At 43.9% G+C, this 20,290-nt stretch overlaps 1 protein-coding gene across 1 annotated transcript in view; it reads right to left on the bottom strand.

Moving 5' to 3' along the window:
- Positions 1-7,965: 7,965 nt before the first annotated feature.
- The window catches only part of LOC122935196 (DNA (cytosine-5)-methyltransferase 3A-like), a 37,716-nt gene continuing 25,391 nt past the window's right edge, over positions 7,966-20,290 (bottom strand). The window contains exons 13-18 of the mRNA XM_044290959.1: positions 13,522-13,612; positions 13,275-13,423; positions 12,954-13,039; positions 12,011-12,080; positions 10,014-10,132; positions 7,966-8,107 (exon numbers count right to left, since the gene is read on the bottom strand). Coding sequence (XP_044146894.1) covers positions 7,966-8,107; positions 10,014-10,132; positions 12,011-12,080; positions 12,954-13,039; positions 13,275-13,423; positions 13,522-13,612 — 657 coding nt within the window. The remainder of the gene's footprint in view (positions 8,108-10,013; positions 10,133-12,010; positions 12,081-12,953; positions 13,040-13,274; positions 13,424-13,521; positions 13,613-20,290) is intronic.

Raw genomic sequence — 20,290 nt, 5'->3', positions numbered from 1 at the left:
TGCCTGTGACCGCAAAGCTGAAAGGAGTGCAGGACCAGTGTGGCTCTTGGCTTCCAGGCACAACAGCCGCAGCACAGCATGGCAACGTCTCACCTGACACTTCGAATAGGTTCTGGGGATCTTGGGAGGCGCATCGGAAGAGACGGTAGCAGCGGAAAAGGAGGAGTCAGCCGAGGAGGAGAGGGAGGATGGAGTAGGAGGAGGAGAAGAAAAGGCAGGCCTGCATGCAATCCGTGGCGGTAACACCAAATGTACACGGGTGCCACTGGTTGCATGCTTGACGGCCGCCAGAAGGTTCACCCAGTGGGCAGTAAAAGTTATGTACCTTCCCTGCCCGTGTTTGCTAGACCACATGTCTGTGGTCAGATGTATCTTGTCACCGACACTGTGTGCCAGAGATACATTCACTTGCCACTGAACGTGGCCATATAGCTCTGGGATGCCCTTCTGAGAGAAATATTTCCTTCCGGGGACCTTCCATTGTGGTGTTCCAATGGCCACAAATTTTCTGAAGGCCTCTGAGTTCACCAGTTTATATGGCAGTAGTTGGCGGGCTAGCAGTTCTGACAAGCCAGCGGTCAGCCGTTGGGCAAGAGTGTTATCCGGCATCATCTTTTTTTCGCTCGAACATTTGGGGCAAGGAAGCCTGCCTTTTGCCAGATGAACGCGACAATGGTACGGTGGAGTGGAGGATAACTGGGAGGGGAAGAGGCAGGATGGTGAGCGCCGGGAGTGTGACTTTGTGGGTTCTGACGGTGTTGCTCCCACTGGGCTCAATGATGGGAGGCCAGGTGCCTTCTTAAGGCGGTCGTCCCTAAGTGAGTGTTGGGCTTACTGCGACTTAAGCGTTGACAGCACAGGCTGCAGATGGCAACACTATTGTCAGCAGTGGACACATTAAAAAAAGCCCACACAGCCATGTGCCGGCGTCCTGGGAGCGCCAGATGTGACCCTGCATAGTGGATGTTTTGTTCCAGATACATTTGTAGTCTGCTTTTTGCCTCCTATGCACTGTAAGTTCTGCCTGCTTCTCCTCCTTTTCCGCCCTATCTGCTGCTCCGTTTCTCCCTCTGAACTCCCATCCTCTTCCTCTCTTGTGGGCACCCACGTGATGTCCATCGACACGTCATCATCGGATTCGTCACCTTCACCACCACTGACATTAGAGATCTCGGAGTAGGCAGCAACAGCGGGGACTACCCTCCTTGGGCTGATCTGGGTACTGTCGTCATACCGCTGGGTGGCGACCGTTGATACCTCCTCTTCCTTATCCGATGCCAAGAATGGCTGCGCATCGGTAAGGTCTTGGAATGTATGGGAAAATAATTCCTCTGACTCGAGCGGAGGGGATATGGTGGTGTCTTTGGGGGTGCACACAACAGAGTGAAGAGGGTGCAGATAGAGAGGATGAGGAGGGTGCAGAAGCGGAAGGCTGAGTGAGCCACTCAACCAAGTCTGGTGCGTCCTTTGACGTAATCGCACGCACCTTCTGAAACTTCCCACTTAGGCTCCGGCCTGGTGCACCTGCCCGACCACTACCACCCCTGTGGAATGGCCTGCCTCTTTCTCTGCCTGTCATTTTCAAAATGACCCTGTGACAAAAGTCCCTATAGAAGAGCAGTATTTGTGGAAGAAGGTGTATCACACCCCTGCCTCAATCAGTTTTTTGGGGGGCAACTGGTAAATCACATCAGTAGAAATTATTTGTTTCAAAAGCGTTTGGCACTCTGTGTGGCTGCAGAACCGCACACAACTGCTGCACAATTCAATTGCACTATAATATACTTTCTAGGTTAGAAAGTATAAGTATATTACACCCCTCAGTATGTCACACCTATCAATAGCACACCTATACCAGTCCTTAAAAGGACTTTTGTGGCCCTATTAGCTAGCGATTTGTGTCCCTAAGGCCGAATGCACACGAGTGTATTACTGTAGTGCAGCGGCAGCATGAAGCGCACAACGTCATAGCAATCAATGAAGCCGTGCGCTTCTGCTCTCTGCAGGAATCCAGGCCGGGATACCACGGACTGCTCACTGCCGCGGAACACGGCCGTGTGCATTCAGCCTAACAGCCTGTCCCTGCTCCACACAGCAACCTCTCCCTACACTGGCAAAAGACTGAATGTAAAATGGCGGCCAGATCAGGTTTATTTATAAGGTAGGGGGTATGTCCATGGGCTGAAACGTCTCAATTGGCTGTCCTCTACCACCCGACGGATGTGTCATGGGTCAAAGTTCTTTACAATGTAAAATAATATGGTGCCGATAAACATCGCCATATGTTCGCATGTTCAGTGAATCGCGAACGAGCGAAGTTCGCCACGAACGACAGCCGGATGAACCGCAAGGCCATCTCTACTCACAGGCTTCCCATAAATGGCGGGTGAGGTCTGCGGTAAACTGCGTCTCTTGGTCAGATATGATTTCTTTTGAGAAACCTACCCTGGTGAATATCCCGACTAGGGCACTGGCCACAGTATCTAACCACTGTAAGAATGTACTGCTTACCGGACTGACTGGGTCTCTTGAGGGGTCCTATTAGGTCAACTGCTATCCGGCTGAATGGCTCCCCAATAACTGGCATAGATAGCAGTTGAGCTTTAGGGTGGTCTCCCCTCTTCCCTACTATTTGACATATATCACAGGTCCTGCAGTAGTGTCGCACATCCTTGGAGACTCCCGGCCAGAAAAAGTGCTGGTTATTCTCCCAGCTGTGCGAGATACTCCCAGGTGTCCTGCTAGTGGAATATCGTGTCCGATTCGCAGAAGCGCCAGTTGGTATTTTTGTGGTACAACCAGCTGCCGTTTCTGTGAAGGGACTGTCCCGTGGCTGCGGGTGACCGACACCCTATATAACTTACCCTGCTCCCACATAAATTTCTCTCCTTCTAACCCTCCCTCCCCCGTCTCTGCCCTATCCCTGTACTTGGTGATGATGTATAGTCTTGTGTACACGCAGTCTTACCCTTCGGGCCTCGATGCGCTTAGCTGGCTAATTCAACAAGGGAGGAAAAAAAGAAGGCATGACACTTTGCCGTGGGCCACAAAGGCCTAGAGAATAAGGCACCTATCCCAGAGACCAATTTCCTAGCACTTATCAAATGGAGAGTCAAGAAAAAGGGAGGGAAGGTAGGGGGATCTCAAGGTTCAAAGGATTCGGACGAGATATAGAGAGTGTGAAGAGAACAAAATTAATAAACGTGAGGAAAAGGTATCTTTGAAAATAAAAGAACATTACCAACCGTGAATTCATAGACTAAGATTTAGGAAAACCCCCAAAGTTACATAAACCAAATAAGTGTTATATAGGAAGATCAAACGCCGGTTTGAAAAGTAAGGTTTTCAGTGCACGTCTGAATGAGTGAAGACTGGGAATCATTTTCAGGGCCAGAGGTAGGTGGTTACAAAATCTGGCCCCTTGAGCCAAAAAGGATCTACCTCCACGTCTGATCTTGTTAACTTGCGGGATGTTAAAATTTGTTACTAGACCTCAATGTCCTCAACGTACGCCGGGGCGTACCTGGTGAATTTACGTCGCAGGTACAAGGGCCCCACACCATGGAATACCCTATGCATAAAGCATCCAATCTTGAACATCACCCGTTGTTGGACGGGGAGCCAGTGCAAGGCATTAAGAGAGGGAGTGATATGCTCTCGGCGGGCAACACCCGGCATTCTGCACAAGTTGAAGTCTATGCAAGTTCGTCTTAGGGAGTCCCATGTACAAGGCATTACAATAGTCCAACTGACTGCTGATCGCTGCTCCGACCAAGGCTTTCCCAAGAGGGGATTCGATGTATTTTAAGATCCTCCTCAGAAGTTTCAGCTGGTAGTGGCAGGTAGTGTTGATCACGAATATTCGAATTTCGAATTTTTATCGCGAATATAGGTACTTCGAAAATTCGCTAATATTTCGAATATAGTGATATATATTCATAATTTCGAATATTTGATTTTTTTTTTTATCAGTACACATGATCCCTCCCTGCTTCTAGCTTGTGGGCCAATGAGAAGGCTGCAGTATATTTGACTTTAGGAGTAGTGTTGTTTGCGAATTTTCATAATGCGAATTTTCATTGCGATTTTTTCAACTTACAACTATTAGACAAAGAAGATTATAGCACTATTTTAGCTAAATTGCTCTAAATTCGTTTTTTTTTTTCGAATATTTGCTATATTGCTATAACTTTGTTTTTTTCGAATATTCGTTATATTCTAAAACAAGAATATATAGCAATATGTCGAATATTCGAAAAAAACGAATATAGAGCAATTTAGCTAATATAGTGCTATCGTTTTTTTTTATATTCGCTATATTGCTATATGTTCTTGTTTTAGAATATTATGAATATTCGAAAAAACTAAGTTATAGCAATATAGAGAATATAAAAAAAAAGAATATAGAGCAATTTAGCTAATATAGTGCTATAATCTTAAAAAAATCGTAGAATATAACAAATATTTGAATTTGCGAATATTTGACGAATTTTCTACAAAATATTTGTGAAATATCGCGAATTCGAATATGACCCCTGCCGCTCATCACTACTCAGGATCTCCCAGTATTCTTTAAGGACTTCCAATACCTCCTCATGTGCTTGATTGTATGTGCCGATGGTTAATCCCTGAAGCCCAATGTTGGATTTGAATCTATCCTGGCATAGCAGGCCTTGTCCTCCAGGATCTGTAGACACATTCCTTTATAGGTATCCGTGTCTAGGATCACCACGTTACCCCCTTTATCAGAGGTTTTTATGACAATGTCTTTGTCATCTTGTCGAGTGCGTAAGGCCTCAGATTCTGCTGAAGTGAGGTTGGTCTTGTCCTGACAGTGTATACGTAACGACCTAAGTCTGTCCGTAACCACTGTTAAGAAGGCGTCAAGTGGAGAGTAGTCATTGGTAGGTGGATTTCTTCTTGAGGGCAATTTCAGTTCAGTAAAGGGGCCAGTACCTATTGCTCTCTGTCCTTCTTCCAGGAGGTCAGCTAGGAGTCTCACATCATTTAGCTCCTCCTCTTCAAAACCCAATTTATGGCACAGATCCCGGTCCATTTAAGTATCCTAATAAACAGGTTGATATCTTTGACCCAGTTAAAGGGATTGAATTTGCAATCCGGGACAAAGGACAGCCCTTTACGTAGCAGCAACCCCATCTCTGTGTCAGTCAAACTACGTTTTGAAATAATAATTATTTGGAGGTCGTCGGTGTGTTTAGTAAGGGTTATGGGCCCTGTGTGTTTCTGAGCTGGGAGTCTGACCCTAGTTGTCCTGTCCCTAAAAAAAACTCCCCTTGAGCCTCTGTCCCCTCTACCTCTATTTGATTGCCAACTTCACCCCCTACCCCTAGTTTTGGAGTTGAGACTGGTGGCTACTGTTGTGTCTGAGTCTGTATCGTACTATGCCAAAACTGTGCCCCAAACTCATAGAAATAAGTACTGAGTGAGTCCTTTGTGGGCATTACGGTTCATAGTCAAGGCTGGATTACAGAGAGGCCAGGCAGGGCCTCCACCAAGCCACCATGATCTGGGAGGCCTCCACCAACCAACCTCCCTGTGACTTTCTATACGAGTAATGTATACAGTGGAGAGGGCCTGGGTATATTCCCTCACCCCTCCTTTTAATTCTTTGCCTAGGGGCTTCCACCAACTTCAGTCCAGCCCTGTTATTCGGTCTTAGACCATCACTGAGTCCTATCACACGTTACCATATTGATCCAGTTCTCTAGATGCAGACTGCAGTGTAAAGAATGGAGGTTTTCTTTCTGGTTGTCATGGTTACAGTCTGGGTCATTCAACTGTGTATACTCGTTTCAAATATATATTTTTTTGCACTAACACAATCTTGCGTGTACTAACCATGTTTAAATCTTGTCTTTTTCCTACATTTTGGCAATACGTTAAGAAAAACAAAGTGTGAACAGGGCTTAATGCTCACCTGTGTAATCCAGTGGATGTCTGATAATCCGGCAGTTACTGGACGATTATCAGCAGAAATTCTGCTCGTGTACCGAGCTCCAGCCTGCTTTACAATTCTGATAGTCCGCTGCCTGCCCTGACCATTGCCAGTTCTCTGTTCTGACCCACTGATGCCAGCCCAGACCTCCAACTTGACTTACAGATACATATGAAATCTGCCTGCCCAGACTTTGGTTTATCTCCTATGAGTATTGGTGCTTCACACCAGTATCTCTGCCCCCTATGGGTCAGCTGTCAACCACATGGAACTACTCCAGGAGGTAGCGCCAGGCTGATTCCCTGCAGCGAAGGCCAGATCCCTGTATATGGGTTAAATGGTGAAAATCTGGGAACCGCCCTTAGGTTTGGCCCAAAGTCAAACTGGATAGATGGCACAGCGGGTCCACGCCCATTGTCCATTACAGCCAGCATCCTAAAGACATTTATATACTATAATGTGTAAGATGTCTACAGTCGTGGCCAAAAGTTTTGAGAATTGCATAAATATTGGAAATTGGAAAAGTTGCTGCTTAAGTTTTTATAATAGCAATTTGCATATACTCCAGAATGTTATGAAGAGTGATCAGATGAATTGCATAGTCCTTCTTTGCCATGAAAATTAACCCAATCCCCAAAAAAACTTTGCGTTGCAGCCATCATGCAGCCATCATTGCGTGCAGCCATCATTGCGTTGCATAAAAATGGCTTCACAGGCAAGGATATTGTGGCTACTAAGATTGCACCTCAATCAACAATTTACAGGATCATCAAGAACTTCAAGAAAAGAGGTTCAATTCTTGTAAAGAAGGCTTCAGGGCGTCCAAGAAAGTCCAGCAAGCGCCAGGATCGTCTCCTAAAGAGGATTCAGCTGCGGGATCGGAGTGCCACCAGTGCAGAGCTTGCTCAGGAATGGCAGCAGGCAGGTGTGAGCGCATCTGCGCGCACAGTGAGGCGAAGACTTTTGGAAGATGGCCTGGTGTCAAAAAGGGCAGCAAAGAAGCCACTTCTCTCCAAAAAAAACATCAGGGACAGATTGATCTTCTGCAGAAAGTATGGTGAATGGACTGCTGAGGACTGGGGCAAAGTCATATTCTCAGATGAAGCCTCTTTCCGATTGTTTGGGGCATCAGGAAAAAGGCTTGTCTGGAGAAGAAAAGGTGAGCGCTACCATCAGTCCTGTGTCATGCCAACAGTAAAGCATCCTGAGACCATTCATGTGTGGGGTTGCTTCTCATCCAAGGGAGTGGACTCACTCACAATTTTGCCCAAAAACACAGCCATGAATAAAGAATGGAACCAAAACACCCTCCAACAGCAACTTCTTCCAACAATCCAACAACAGTTTGGTGAAGAACAATGCATTTTCCAGCACGATGGAGCACCGTGCCATAAGGCAAAAGTGATATTTTGGGTCCATGGCCTGGAAACTCCCCAGATCTTAATCCCATTGAGAACTTGTGGTCAATCCTCAAGAGGCGGGTGGACAAACAAAAACCCACTAATTCTGACAAACTCCAAGAAGTGATTATGAAAGAATGGGTTGCTATCAGTCAGGAATTGGCCCAGAAGTTGATTGAGAGCATGCCCAGTCGAATTGCAGAGGTCCTGAAAAAGAAGGGCCAACACTGCAAATACTGACTCTTTGCATAAATGTCATGTAGTTGTCGATAAAAGCCTTTGAAACGTATGAAGTGCGTCTAATTATATTTCACTACATCACAGAAACAACTGAAACAAAGATCTAAAAGCAGTTTAGCAGCAAACTTTGTGAAAACTAATATTTGTGTCATTCTCAAAACTTTTGGCCACGACTGTATATACTGCCCCAACACCACAGAAAACCCCCAACCAGTGATGGATTGTCGGGTGCATCCATCCTGCTGGCCCTCCATCCACTAAAGAGACTTCACAAGTTCATAAAATACACAACTTCTCTTTATATAATAATGTAATAAAAAAAACGGTGTCTCCATGATAAATCTTCAGCCTGGGGGCCCCGTGTGGCTTCTACACACTTTCAAAATAATCCTTGAGCGGGGCGAACAGATGCCGGATGACCGGGACGCTCCATGACCTTCCCAGGAGCTTCTGTCGGGAGCAGCGGTTCATATCTGAGACAGCCGTATAGTGCGGGGGGAATCCGAAGACCCTACAGGAAGAAGAGTGGATGGACTGACTGGTGGTGATGACTGAGGAGGTTCTGTCCAAATGTTTTTACAAGTTTTATTGTCTACTTTTTATTTTTTTCCACAATTAGAGAAGAGGGAAGGGTCATATGACTGTGGCAGCCAATCAGTATTGTATACTTCGGTCATGTGATGTCTCGATGGACATGATGTCACTTCCTGGAGCACCAGTGATGGGGGAAGAAGCAGATCATCTGATGTAAATGAGAAAAGTTCATTTTATAAGTTCATGTGATGGTAAATAGAATTGATAATGCTGGCATCTCCGGTGGTCTAGTGTACTGGAGGGGTTAATGTCAGCATCCCTGTTGGGGGGGATTAATTCCTGTTTCCCAGGTGGTCTAGTGTACTAGAGGGGTACATGTTACTATTCCTGGTGGTCTAAGGTGCTGAAGGGGTTAATGTCAGCATCCTTGGTGGTCTAATGTACTAGAGGGATTATTGTTAGGATGCCTGGTGGTCTAGGATGCTGAATAAGTTCTATCAGCATCTCTGGTCACTTAGTGTACTGGAGGGGTTAATGTCTTCCTTCCTGGTGGTCTAGGGTGTGTAAAAGGCTAGTATGTTTCCCTTATGGTCTAGTGTCCTAGAGGAATTAAAGGGGTGTTGCAGGAATTTGATATTGATCACTGTCAATTTCAGATCAGCGGGGCTCTGACGCCATGCACCCCCGCCATTCTGTTACTAGAAGAGACCGCCGCGCTCCATGAGAGCTTAGGCCTCTTCCTAGGCCACTGACATCTTGTTCATCGGTCAAGTAAAGGCTGGACTGCAATACCAAGCAGAGCTGCTATCAAACGGATGGCGCTCCGGTGAGTGCTGTGGTCTCTTCAAACAGCTGATCAGGGGGGTGTCGGGAATCGGACTCAGATCTGATATTGACCATCAATATCAAATTCCCAGATAACCCCTTTAATGTTAGCATTCTTGGTGGTCTAGTGTCCTGCTTGCTTTCCCGGTGCCTAGCATATTACAGGGGTTCATTTTATCATTTGTTTCTTTCTACGGTGCAGGAGTGGTTATGTCAGCATCCCTGATGGTCCAAGATGATGAAGGGGTTATTTCCTGCTTCTCTGGTGGCCTTCTCTAATATACTACAGAGGTTAATGACAACATACCTGGTGGTCTAGTATGCTGAAGGAGATAATGCCTACTTCCCTGGTGGTCTAGTGTACTAGAAAGGTTAATGACAACATACCTGGTGGTCTAGTATGCTGAAGGAGATAATGCCTACTTCCCTGGTGGTCTAGTGTACTACAGAGGTTAATGACAACATACCTGGTGGTCTAGTATGCTGAAGGAGATAATGCTTACTTCCCTGGTGGTCTAGTGTACTACAGAGGTTAATGACAACATACCTGGTGGTCTAGTATGCTGAAGAAGATAATCCCTACTTCCCTGGTGGTCATACTAGAGGGGTTAATGCTAGCATTAAATGACTATCAAGCTGGGGAAAGAGAGGACTAGGCGGCTGTGCAGATTGTTATGGAAATGATCTGTGGGGTCAGTTGCCCACCTACCACCTTCCCCCTCATTTTAGATTATAAGGCAGCAAGATTTCTTGGTGAATCTTCTAATCTGAGACCTGATGTTTTCTCTCTATTACTTCTTGAGCAGTTTTCCAAATTCTGCTGGTTGGTCTTTGAGACCAAATTTAGCCCCAACCCATTAGTCGTATGACCCAACAGCAGAGCTCTGCCTTTTGTCCTCCCACGTGCCGCTTTGGATGTGAGAAGAGTATAATATTTTATGCAGTGTGGATCAGTACAAGATAAAGTATTCACAACGTTTCTCAACATTTTATGCAGATTTTGTCCCGTCCGGACACAATCCCCTGTAGGTGAAGGCTCAGGTGCCCGGTCACATTACCTCTCCATCTCCGTGCACCACAGGATGTCCTCCTTCCCATCCATCATGACTGGGAACTCGTGATCCTTTCCCTGACGAAGAGACCAGGGGCTGGTAGTAATGGTTTGTATCTTGGTGAACTGCGGGAGACATTGTAAGGGACACATATATTTATCCATGTGTAGTAATATGTGACAAAAAGGCCCATGTCTGCCTCTACCCAGAAATCCACAGCATCTATAACCTGGTGTAGATTTGTGCTCCAATCAATGCAATTTCTGGTGTAAAAATTCTAAAAGCTCCAAAAACTAAAAATAAATTGCCCCATGTGCTTGTGGCAGGTCCGTAATGTGCCCAAATAAATAGAATATTCCCCACTAGTACTGCTCTGACTGTAAAGAATCTGGATGGATGGAATATCTGATCCCTACTCTGTCTGCTCTAACTGTAAAGAATCCTCCTAGACATTAATAATGCCAATTTTAATAGTTCATATTACAAAAACTCAAGAAGAGGAAATCGCTCCACCGGACTGGGTGGTAGGTGGGTGGATCAAAGCATTGATCCCTACTCTCAGTCTGCTCTCACTGTAAAGAATCCTCTAATTATGAAGTTTTTAGGATCATAAAATTACAAGGATTTCAGAACTGGGAATTGTAATTCCAGACTAGGGGGGGGGGGGGGTGCAATCACTGATCCCTACTCTCAGTCTGCTTTACCCCCTTCTCCCTGTACGCATTTGGGGCCTTGGTGATCAGGCAATTCGTTTTCATTTTTTAATCGTTGTGTTTTAAGAGCTGTAACTTTTTATTTCAATGTCGATGAAGCTGTATGAGGGCTTTTTAATGGCACCATTTTGGGGTACACATGACTTACTGATTAACTTTTATTAACACTTTCTGGGAGGGGATGAGAAAAACAGCAATACTGTCATTGATTGTTTACATTATAAGTTTAGATCAGTGAGATTCCAGCTATACCAAATACATATAGTTTATTTTAAGTTTTATGACTTTTGCACAATAAAAACCTTAAAAAAAGAAAAGAAAAAGGTTTTGCATTGCTGCATCATAAGAACCATAACTTTTTTATTTTTGATTCTACTGAGCTATGTGAGGGCTTGATTTTTGTGGGACGACTTGTATTTTTTTATTTGGTACCATTGTGGGGTACATAACACGGTTTCATTGCTTTTTAGTCTTTTTTTGTGATGAATAGGCAAAAAACAGCAAATCTGGCATTGTTTTTTTTGTTTTGTTTTATTATGGTGTTCACCGTGTGGGATCAGTTATGTGATAATTGTATAGTGAGAGTCGTTACCAAATACATAGAAGTGTTTTTATTTTTGTAATATTTTCCATGGAATATCAATGGAAAATGTGTATTTTTTGAAGATTTCTTTTTTAAATAAAGATTTATTTAACTTTTTTTTTACAACTCATTAGTCCCACAAGGGACCTTTGACATGCAATCCCTTGATCGCTCACATAGTACACGGTACCACTTATGTAGTGCAGTGTACTATATACTGTCAGTGCTACACTGACAGGCACAGCCTAAAAGCATGCACTGCAGGCAGACCCGGGGGCTTTCATTAGGCCCCCAGCCATAGTGTACAGATATTCGCACCACACCATCTATGACCACGGAATCAAAGGGGGTTAAACGGCCTGGATCGGCACTTTGGCAGGGACGGGAGCACAGCTGTCATATGAGAGGCGACCTCTGCTGAGCTCATTCTAGCCGTAAAACGACGAAGGCCTGGAATAAAGCCCAGTATTGACTGCTGTAGAAACACATATCAGTGGTCATTAAGGGGTTAATCTGCTCTAACTGTAAAGAATCTTCAGAATATGTGAAATTCTATATTTAGTATTTGAGAAGAAGGAATCACTCACCGGACTGGATGATCCGGCTGATGGAACCATTGATCCCTACTCTCAATCTGCTCTGCTACCTTATCACTAATACACTGCTATAAAGCTCATCATGTCCTCCACCGTCACATTACTTCTCACCTTCGCGACTCTTCCGGGCTCCAAGCAATCTTGAAGCTTTGTCTTCTCTTGCTCTGTAGCTACTAGAGGCCTAGAACAACAATGGAGTTATTATCTATGGCACGATGGCACGGCTGTAGGTCCAGGTAACCCAACCCTCAGGAGGGAATCCTAATTCTCTTTTTTCTTAGCACCAAGACTTGTGGGAATAGTTCACACCATTAACAGTAGGGGCGCCATTCGGATTTCACCCCTCTTTTTCTAAGAGCAGTTTTGAATAGACAAAAAGAAGAGGTACCTGGATGTTTTTTAACTCAGTTTTAAATCTAGTTGCAGCCATGTCGGTGACCATGTGATCAGCCATGTGACCATTGGGACCAGTACAGTCAGTGGCACTGCTGCTATCTCTATTCCATACACAGGACTCAGCAGCTTGTACGTTAGAACTGAGAAGACCAAGGAGATGAAAACCACCACTATCTACTCTTCAGGTTTCGAGATGGCCGGGCACCTGATTGCCCACCACCCGATCCGTCAGGCATCAATATACATTTCCAAAGGCTTAAGGGTCAGGACCGTGTCCTGTTACTTTATTGTGGCTGGTTAATTTGTTGCTTCCTAACAATAGTGTTACGGACAATGGTTGTGGAACCACTGTGCCAACTAACCAGTTTGACGTTGGACTAGACCTGAGGAAAATCTCTTCTTCCCTTTACATCAGTATCATAGCATTAAATGTGTTGTCTCACTTTAGCAAATGGCATTTATCGTGTAGACAAAGTTACTACAAGGAACTTATTAATGCATCGTTTAAAATAGTCTTCGAAGATGTGAGTCCTTGACTACGTCCCCACACTCAGGGTGGAGATACAATAGACACAGAGTTATTCATTTGGATCTAAAAAAAATAGAGTATGCGCTACATTGACGATGTTTTTTTTGTTTTTTAAGATCTGTGACTAACCTGTTCATGCCAGGCAGGTTCCCCCAGAAGAATCTGGCTCGATGAGCAGCCGATACCACACTTGCATCAATCTTTACAGGATTTGTCTGAAAGAAGAAAACACGTATTATTATTAGCTCATGAGTGACACACCGCTGATATCAGCATAAAGTTGATGACAGGTTCCCTTTAAATAGGAAGTACAATAAAGTAAGTAAAGGTGTAACTGGGATGTGACTGCAGTGGATAACATGATGTGTACGACATGATATATGGTAAATTAATGTTAAAGTGGACCTCTGCTTTTAGTTTAACTTTAACCCAGTCCTACATGCTGCTTACCTCCAGGTGGAGAGAAATAGTTTTTTGGAAACCTTTCTCCATCGCGACCACGTTCTCGAATAACCAGAAGACTGGCCGATTCTCTCCTGTTTTAGGCAACACTTTATTGAGTAATCGTGGAAAGTCAAAAAACAGTTGTCCACTGCCCCCTGGTGGAGATGACCGTAAAAATATTTAGGTCCCTTCCCATAATGTCCTGTATATCACCTTTTATGGGATGAGAAATGTATTCTGATGGTTTACGTACCATAAAGGCCTTTCCGGTGCGGGTTAACCAGAGATAAGTCATTACAAGGACTGCCGCCAATTATCAGATCGAATTGTCCCCATTCTTCAATCTGCAGAAAGATTCACTGTAACGTTAAGGACAGATTCTATAAGATTAGAGAGAGAGAAAGAGGGATCGGGGAGGTATGAAGAATGAGCCCCCATAAAGAACTGGCAGTTGTAATGAGAATGATCTGACGACCATTCTCATAATTGTAATCTGTCCATAAGATCCTGTCGTCCTGGCTCTGCTATGTGGCTTAGTGACGTAGGGAGCCAAGAATGGACAAGAAGGATTCCCTCAGGATTCACCCTGTCTGAGGAAGATGATTACTGGATACCTCAGGTCATTCTCACACTGTAGTCACTTACATTACAAAGGGACAAATAATACCGACACCATATCATATCTATAGTAGATTGTAGATTCACGTGTGAGGACTAATAACAGCTCAAAGCTGAATGTGTATGACAAAGAAGTGCAACGCACAGCACTGCCAGGCGGTATACGAGATTAGAAGGATGTTATATTCCTTTATACAGGCTGTTATACAGGCCGTACACTGACTACTTTACACTGTTATACAGGCTGTACACTGACTACTTTACACTGTTATACAGGCTGTACACTGACTACTTTACACTGTTATACAGGCCGTACACTGACTACTTTACACTGTTATACAGGCCGTACACTGACTACTTTACACTGTTATACAGGCCGTACACTGACTACTTTACACTGTTATACAGGCCGTACACTGACTACTTTACACTGTTATACAGGCCGTACACTGACTACTTTACACTGTTATACAAGCTGTACACTGACTACTTTACACTGTTATACAGGCCGTACACTGACTACTTTACACTGTTATACAGGCTGTACACTGACTACTTTACACTGTTATACAGGCCGTACACTGACTACTTTACACTGTTATACAGGCCGTACACTGACTACTTTACACTGTTATACAGGCTGCACACTGACTACTTTACACTGTTATACAGGCTGTACACTGACTACTTTACACTGTTATACAGGCCGTACACTGACTACTTTACACTGTTATACAGGCCGTACACTGACTACTTTACACTGTTATACAGGCTGTACACTGACTACTTTACACTGTTATACAGGCTGTACACTGACTACTTTACACTGTTATACAGGCCGTACACTGACTACTTTACACTGTTATACAGGCTGTACACTGACTACTTTACACTGTTATACAAGCTGTACGCTGACTACTTTACACTGTTATACAAGCTGTACACTGACTACTTTACACTGTTATACAGGCCTTACACTGACTACTTTACACTGTTATACAGGCCGTACACTGATTACTTTACACTGTTATACAGGCCGTACACTGACTACTTTACACTGTTATACAGGCCGTACACTGACTACTTTACACTGTTATACAGGCCGTACACCATGGATGTCAAACTCATGGCCCTCCAGATGTTGCAAAACTACAACTCCCATCATTCCCTGATAGCTGTAGTATGCCCAGGCATGATGGGAGTTGTAGTTTTGCAACAGCTGGAGGGCCACGAGTTTGACATCCCTGCCGTACACTGACTACTTTATACTGTTATACAGGCTGTACACTGACTACTTTACACTGTTATACAGGCCGTACACTGACTACTTTACACTGTTATACAGGCCATACACTGACTACTTTACACTGTTATACAGGCTGTACACTGACTACTTTACACTGTTATACAGGCCGTACACTGACTACTTTACACTGTTATACAGGCCGTACACTGACTACTTTACACTGTTATACAAGCTGTACACTGACTACTTTACACTGTTATACAGGCTGTACACTGACTACTTTACACTGTTATACAGGCCATACACTGACTACTTTACACTGTTATACAGGCTGTACACTGACTACTTTACACTGTTATACAGGCCGTACACTGACTACTTTACACTGTTATACAGGCCGTACACTGACTACTTTACACTGTTATACAGGCTGTACACTGACTACTTTACACTGTTATACAGGCCGTACACTGACTACTTTACACTGTTATACAGGCCGTACACTGACTACTTTACACTGTTATACAGGCTGTACACTGACTACTTTACACTGTTATACAGGCTGTACACTGACTACTTTACACTGTTATACAGGCCGTACACTGACTACTTTACACTGTTATACAGGCTGTACACTGACTACTTTACACTGTTATACAAGCTGTACGCTGACTACTTTACACTGTTATACAAGCTGTACACTGACTACTTTACACTGTTATACAGGCCTTACACTGACTACTTTACACTGTTATACAGGCCGTACACTGATTACTTTACACTGTTATACAGGCCGTACACTGACTACTTTACACTGTTATACAGGCCGTACACTGACTACTTTACACTGTTATACAGGCCGTACACCATGGATGTCAAACTCATGGCCCTCCAGATGTTGCAAAACTACAACTCCCATCATTCCCTGATAGCTGTAGTATGCCCAGGCATGATGGGAGTTGTATTTTTGCAACAGCTGGAGGGCCACGAGTTTGACATCCCTGCCGTACACTGACTACTTTATACTGTTATACAGGCTGTACACTGACTACTTTACACTGTTATACAGGCCGTACACTGACTACTTTACACTGTTATACAGGCCATACACTGACTACTTTACACTGTTATACAGGCTGTACACTGACTACTTTACACTGTTATACAGGCCGTACACTGACTACTTTACACTGTTATACAGGCCATACACTGACTACTTTACACTGTTATACAGGCTGTACACTGACTACTTTACACTGTTATACAGGCCATACACTGACTACTTTACACTGTTATACAAGCTGTACACTGACTACTTTACACTGTTATACAGGCTGTACACTGACTACTTTACACTGTTATACAGGCCGTACACTGACTACTTTACACTGTTATACAGGCCGTACACTGACTACTTTATAGTGTTATACAGGCCATACACTGACTACTTTACACTGTTATACAGGCTGTACACTGACTACTTTACACTGTTATACAGGCCATACACTGACTACTTTACACTGTTATACAAGCTGTACACTGACTACTTTACACTGTTATACAGGCCATACACTGACTACTTTACACAGTTATACAAGCCTTACACTGACTACTTTATACTGTTATACAGGCCGTACACTGACTACTTTACACTGTTATACAGGCTGTACACTGACTACTTTACACTGTTATACAGGCTGTACACTGACTACTTTACACTGTTATACAGGCTGTACACTGACTACTTTACACTGTTATACAGGCCGTACACTGACTACTTTACACTGTTATACAGGCTGTACACTGACTACTTTACACTGTTATACAGGCTGTACACTGACTACTTTACACTGTTATACAGGCCGTACACTGACTACTTTACACTGTTATACAGGCCGTACACTGACTACTTTACACTGTTATACAGGCTGTACACTGACTACTTTACACTGTTATACAGGCTGTACACTGACTACTTTACACTGTTATACAGGCTGTACACTGACTACTTTACACAGTTATACAGGCTGTACACTGACTACTTTACACTGTTATACAGGCTGTACACTGACTACTTTACACTGTTATACAGGCTGTACACTGACTACTTTACACTGTTATACAGGCCGTACACTGACTACTTTACACTGTTATACAGGCCGTACACTGACTACTTTACACTGTTATACAGGCCGTACACTGACTACTTTACACTGTTATACAGGCCGTACACTGACTACTTTACACTGTTATACAGGCCGTACACTGACTACACTGTTATACAGGCTGTACACTGACTACTTTACACTGTTATACAAGCTGTACACTGACTACTTTACACTGTTATACAAGCCGTACACTGACTACTTTACACTGTTATACAAGCAGTACACTGACTACTTTACACTGTTATACAGGCCGTACACTGACTACTTTACACTGTTATACAGGCCGTACACTGACTACTTTACACTGTTATACAGGCTGTACACTGACTAATTTACACTGTTATACAGGCCGTACACTGACTACTTTACACTGTTATACAGGCCGTACACTGACTACTTTACACTGTTATACAGGCCGTACACTGACTACTTTACACTGTTATACAGGCTGCACACTGACTACTTTACACTGTTATACAGGCCGTAGACTGACTACTTTACACTGTTATACAGGCTGTACACTGACTACTTTACACTGTTATACAAGCTGTACACTGACTACTTTACACTGTTATACAGGCTGTACACTGACTACTTTACACTGTTATACAGGCTGTACACTGACTACTTTACACTGTTATACAGGCCGTACACTGACTACTTTACACTGTTATACAGGCTGTACACTGACTACTTTACCCTGTTATACAGGCTGTACACTGACTACTTTACACTGTTATACAGGCCGTACACTGACTACTTTACACTGTTATACAGGCCGTACACTGACTACTTTACACTGTTATACAAGCTGTACACTGACTACTTTACACTGTTATACAGGCTGTACACTGACTACTTTACACTGTTATACAGGCTGTACACTGACTACACTGTTATACAGGCTGTACACTGACTACTTTACACTGTTATACAGGCTGTACACTGACTACACTGTTATACAGGCCATACACTGACTACTTTACACTGTTATACAAGCTGTACACTGACTACTTTACACTGTTATACAGGCTGTACACTGACTACTTTATACTGTTATACAGGCTGTACACTGACTACTTTACACTGTTATACAGGCCGTACACTGACTACTTTACACTGTTATACAGGCCGTACACCATGGATGTCAAACTCATGGCCCTCCAGATGTTGCAAAACTACAACTCCCATCATTCCCTGATAGCTGTAGTATGCCCAGGCATGATGGGAGTTGTAGTTTTGCAACAGCTGGAGGGCCACGAGTTTGACATCCCTGCCGTACACTGACTACTTTATACTGTTATACAGGCTGTACACTGACTACTTTACACTGTTATACAGGCCGTACACTGACTGCTTTACACTGTTATACAGGCTGTACACTGACTACTTTACACTGTTATACAGGCTGTACACTGACTACTTTACAGTGTTATACAGGCTGTACACTGACCTCTGCGAGGGGTGCACTGACTTCTGCGAGGGGGTTTACTGACTTCTGTGAGGGGTGCACTGACTTACAGTACAGACCAAAAGTTTGGACACACCTTCTCATTCAAAGAGTTTTCTTTATTTTCATGACTATGAAAATTGTAGATTCACACTGAAGGCATCAAAAATATTAATTAACACATGTGGAATTATATACATAACAAAAAAGTGTGAAACAACTGAAAATATGTCATATTCTAGGTTCTTCACAGTAGCCACCTTTTGCTTTGATTACTGCTTTGCACACTCTTGGCATTCTCTTGATGAGCTTCAAGAGGTAGTCACCTGAAATGGTTTTCACTTCACAGGTGTGCCCTGTCAGGTTTAATAAGTGGGATTTCTTGCCTTATAAATGGGGTTGGGACCATCAGTTGCGTTGTGGAGAAGTCAGGTGGATACACAGCTGATAGTCCTACTGAATAGACTGTTAGAATTTGTATTATGGCAAGAAAAAAGCAGCTAAGTAAAGAAAAACGAGTGGCCATCATTACTTTAAGAAATGAAGCTCAGTCAGTCCGAAAAATTGGGAAAACTTTGAAAGTGTCCCCAAGCGCAGTCACAAAAACCATCAAGCGCTACAAAGAAACTGGCTCACATGCGGACCGCCCCAGGAAAGGAAGACCAAGAGTCACCTCTGCTGCGGAGGAGAAGTTCATCTGAGTCACCAGCCTCAGAAATCGCAGGTTAACAGCAGCTCAGATTAGAGACCAGGTCAATGCCACACAGAGTTCTAGCAGCAGACACATCTCTAGAACAACTGTTAAGAGGAGACTGTGTGAATCAGGCCTTCATGGTAGAATATCTGCTAGGAAACCACTGCTAAGGACAGGCAACAAGCAGAAGAGACTTGTTTGGGCTAAAGAACACAAGGAATGGACAATAGACCAGTGGAAATCTGTGCTTTGGTCTGATGAGTCCAAATTTGAGATCTTTGGTTCCAACCACCGTGTCTTTGTGCGACGCAGAAAAGGTGAACGGATGGACTCTACATGCCTGGTTCCCACCGTGAAGCATGGAGGAGGAGGTGTGATGGTGTGGGGGTGCTTTGCTGGTGACACTGTTGGGGATTTATTCCAAATTGAAGGCATACTGAACCAGCATGGCCACCACAGCATCTTGCAGCGGCATGCTATTCCATCCAGTTTGCGTTTAGTTGGGCCATCATTTATTTTTCAACAGGACAATGACCCCAAACACACCTCCAGGCTGTGTAAGGGCTATTTGACCATGAAGGAGAGTGATGGGGTGCTGCGCCAGATGACCTGGCCTCCACAGTCACCGGACCTGAACCCAATTAAGATGGTTTGGGGTGAGCTGGACCGCAGAGTGAAGGCAAAAGGGCCAACAAGTGTTAAGCATCTCTGGGAACTCCTTCAAGACTGTTGGAAGACCATTTCAGATGACTACCTCTTGAAGCTCATCAAGAGAATGCCAAGAGTGTGCAAAGCAGTAATCAAAGCAAAAGGTGGCTACTTTGAAGAACCTAGAATATGACATAT

The sequence above is a fragment of the Bufo gargarizans genome, chromosome 4 (assembly GCF_014858855.1).
Source record: "Bufo gargarizans isolate SCDJY-AF-19 chromosome 4, ASM1485885v1, whole genome shotgun sequence".
NCBI lineage: Eukaryota > Metazoa > Chordata > Amphibia > Anura > Bufonidae > Bufo > Bufo gargarizans.
This window is presented reverse-complemented; position numbering and strand designations above follow the sequence as displayed.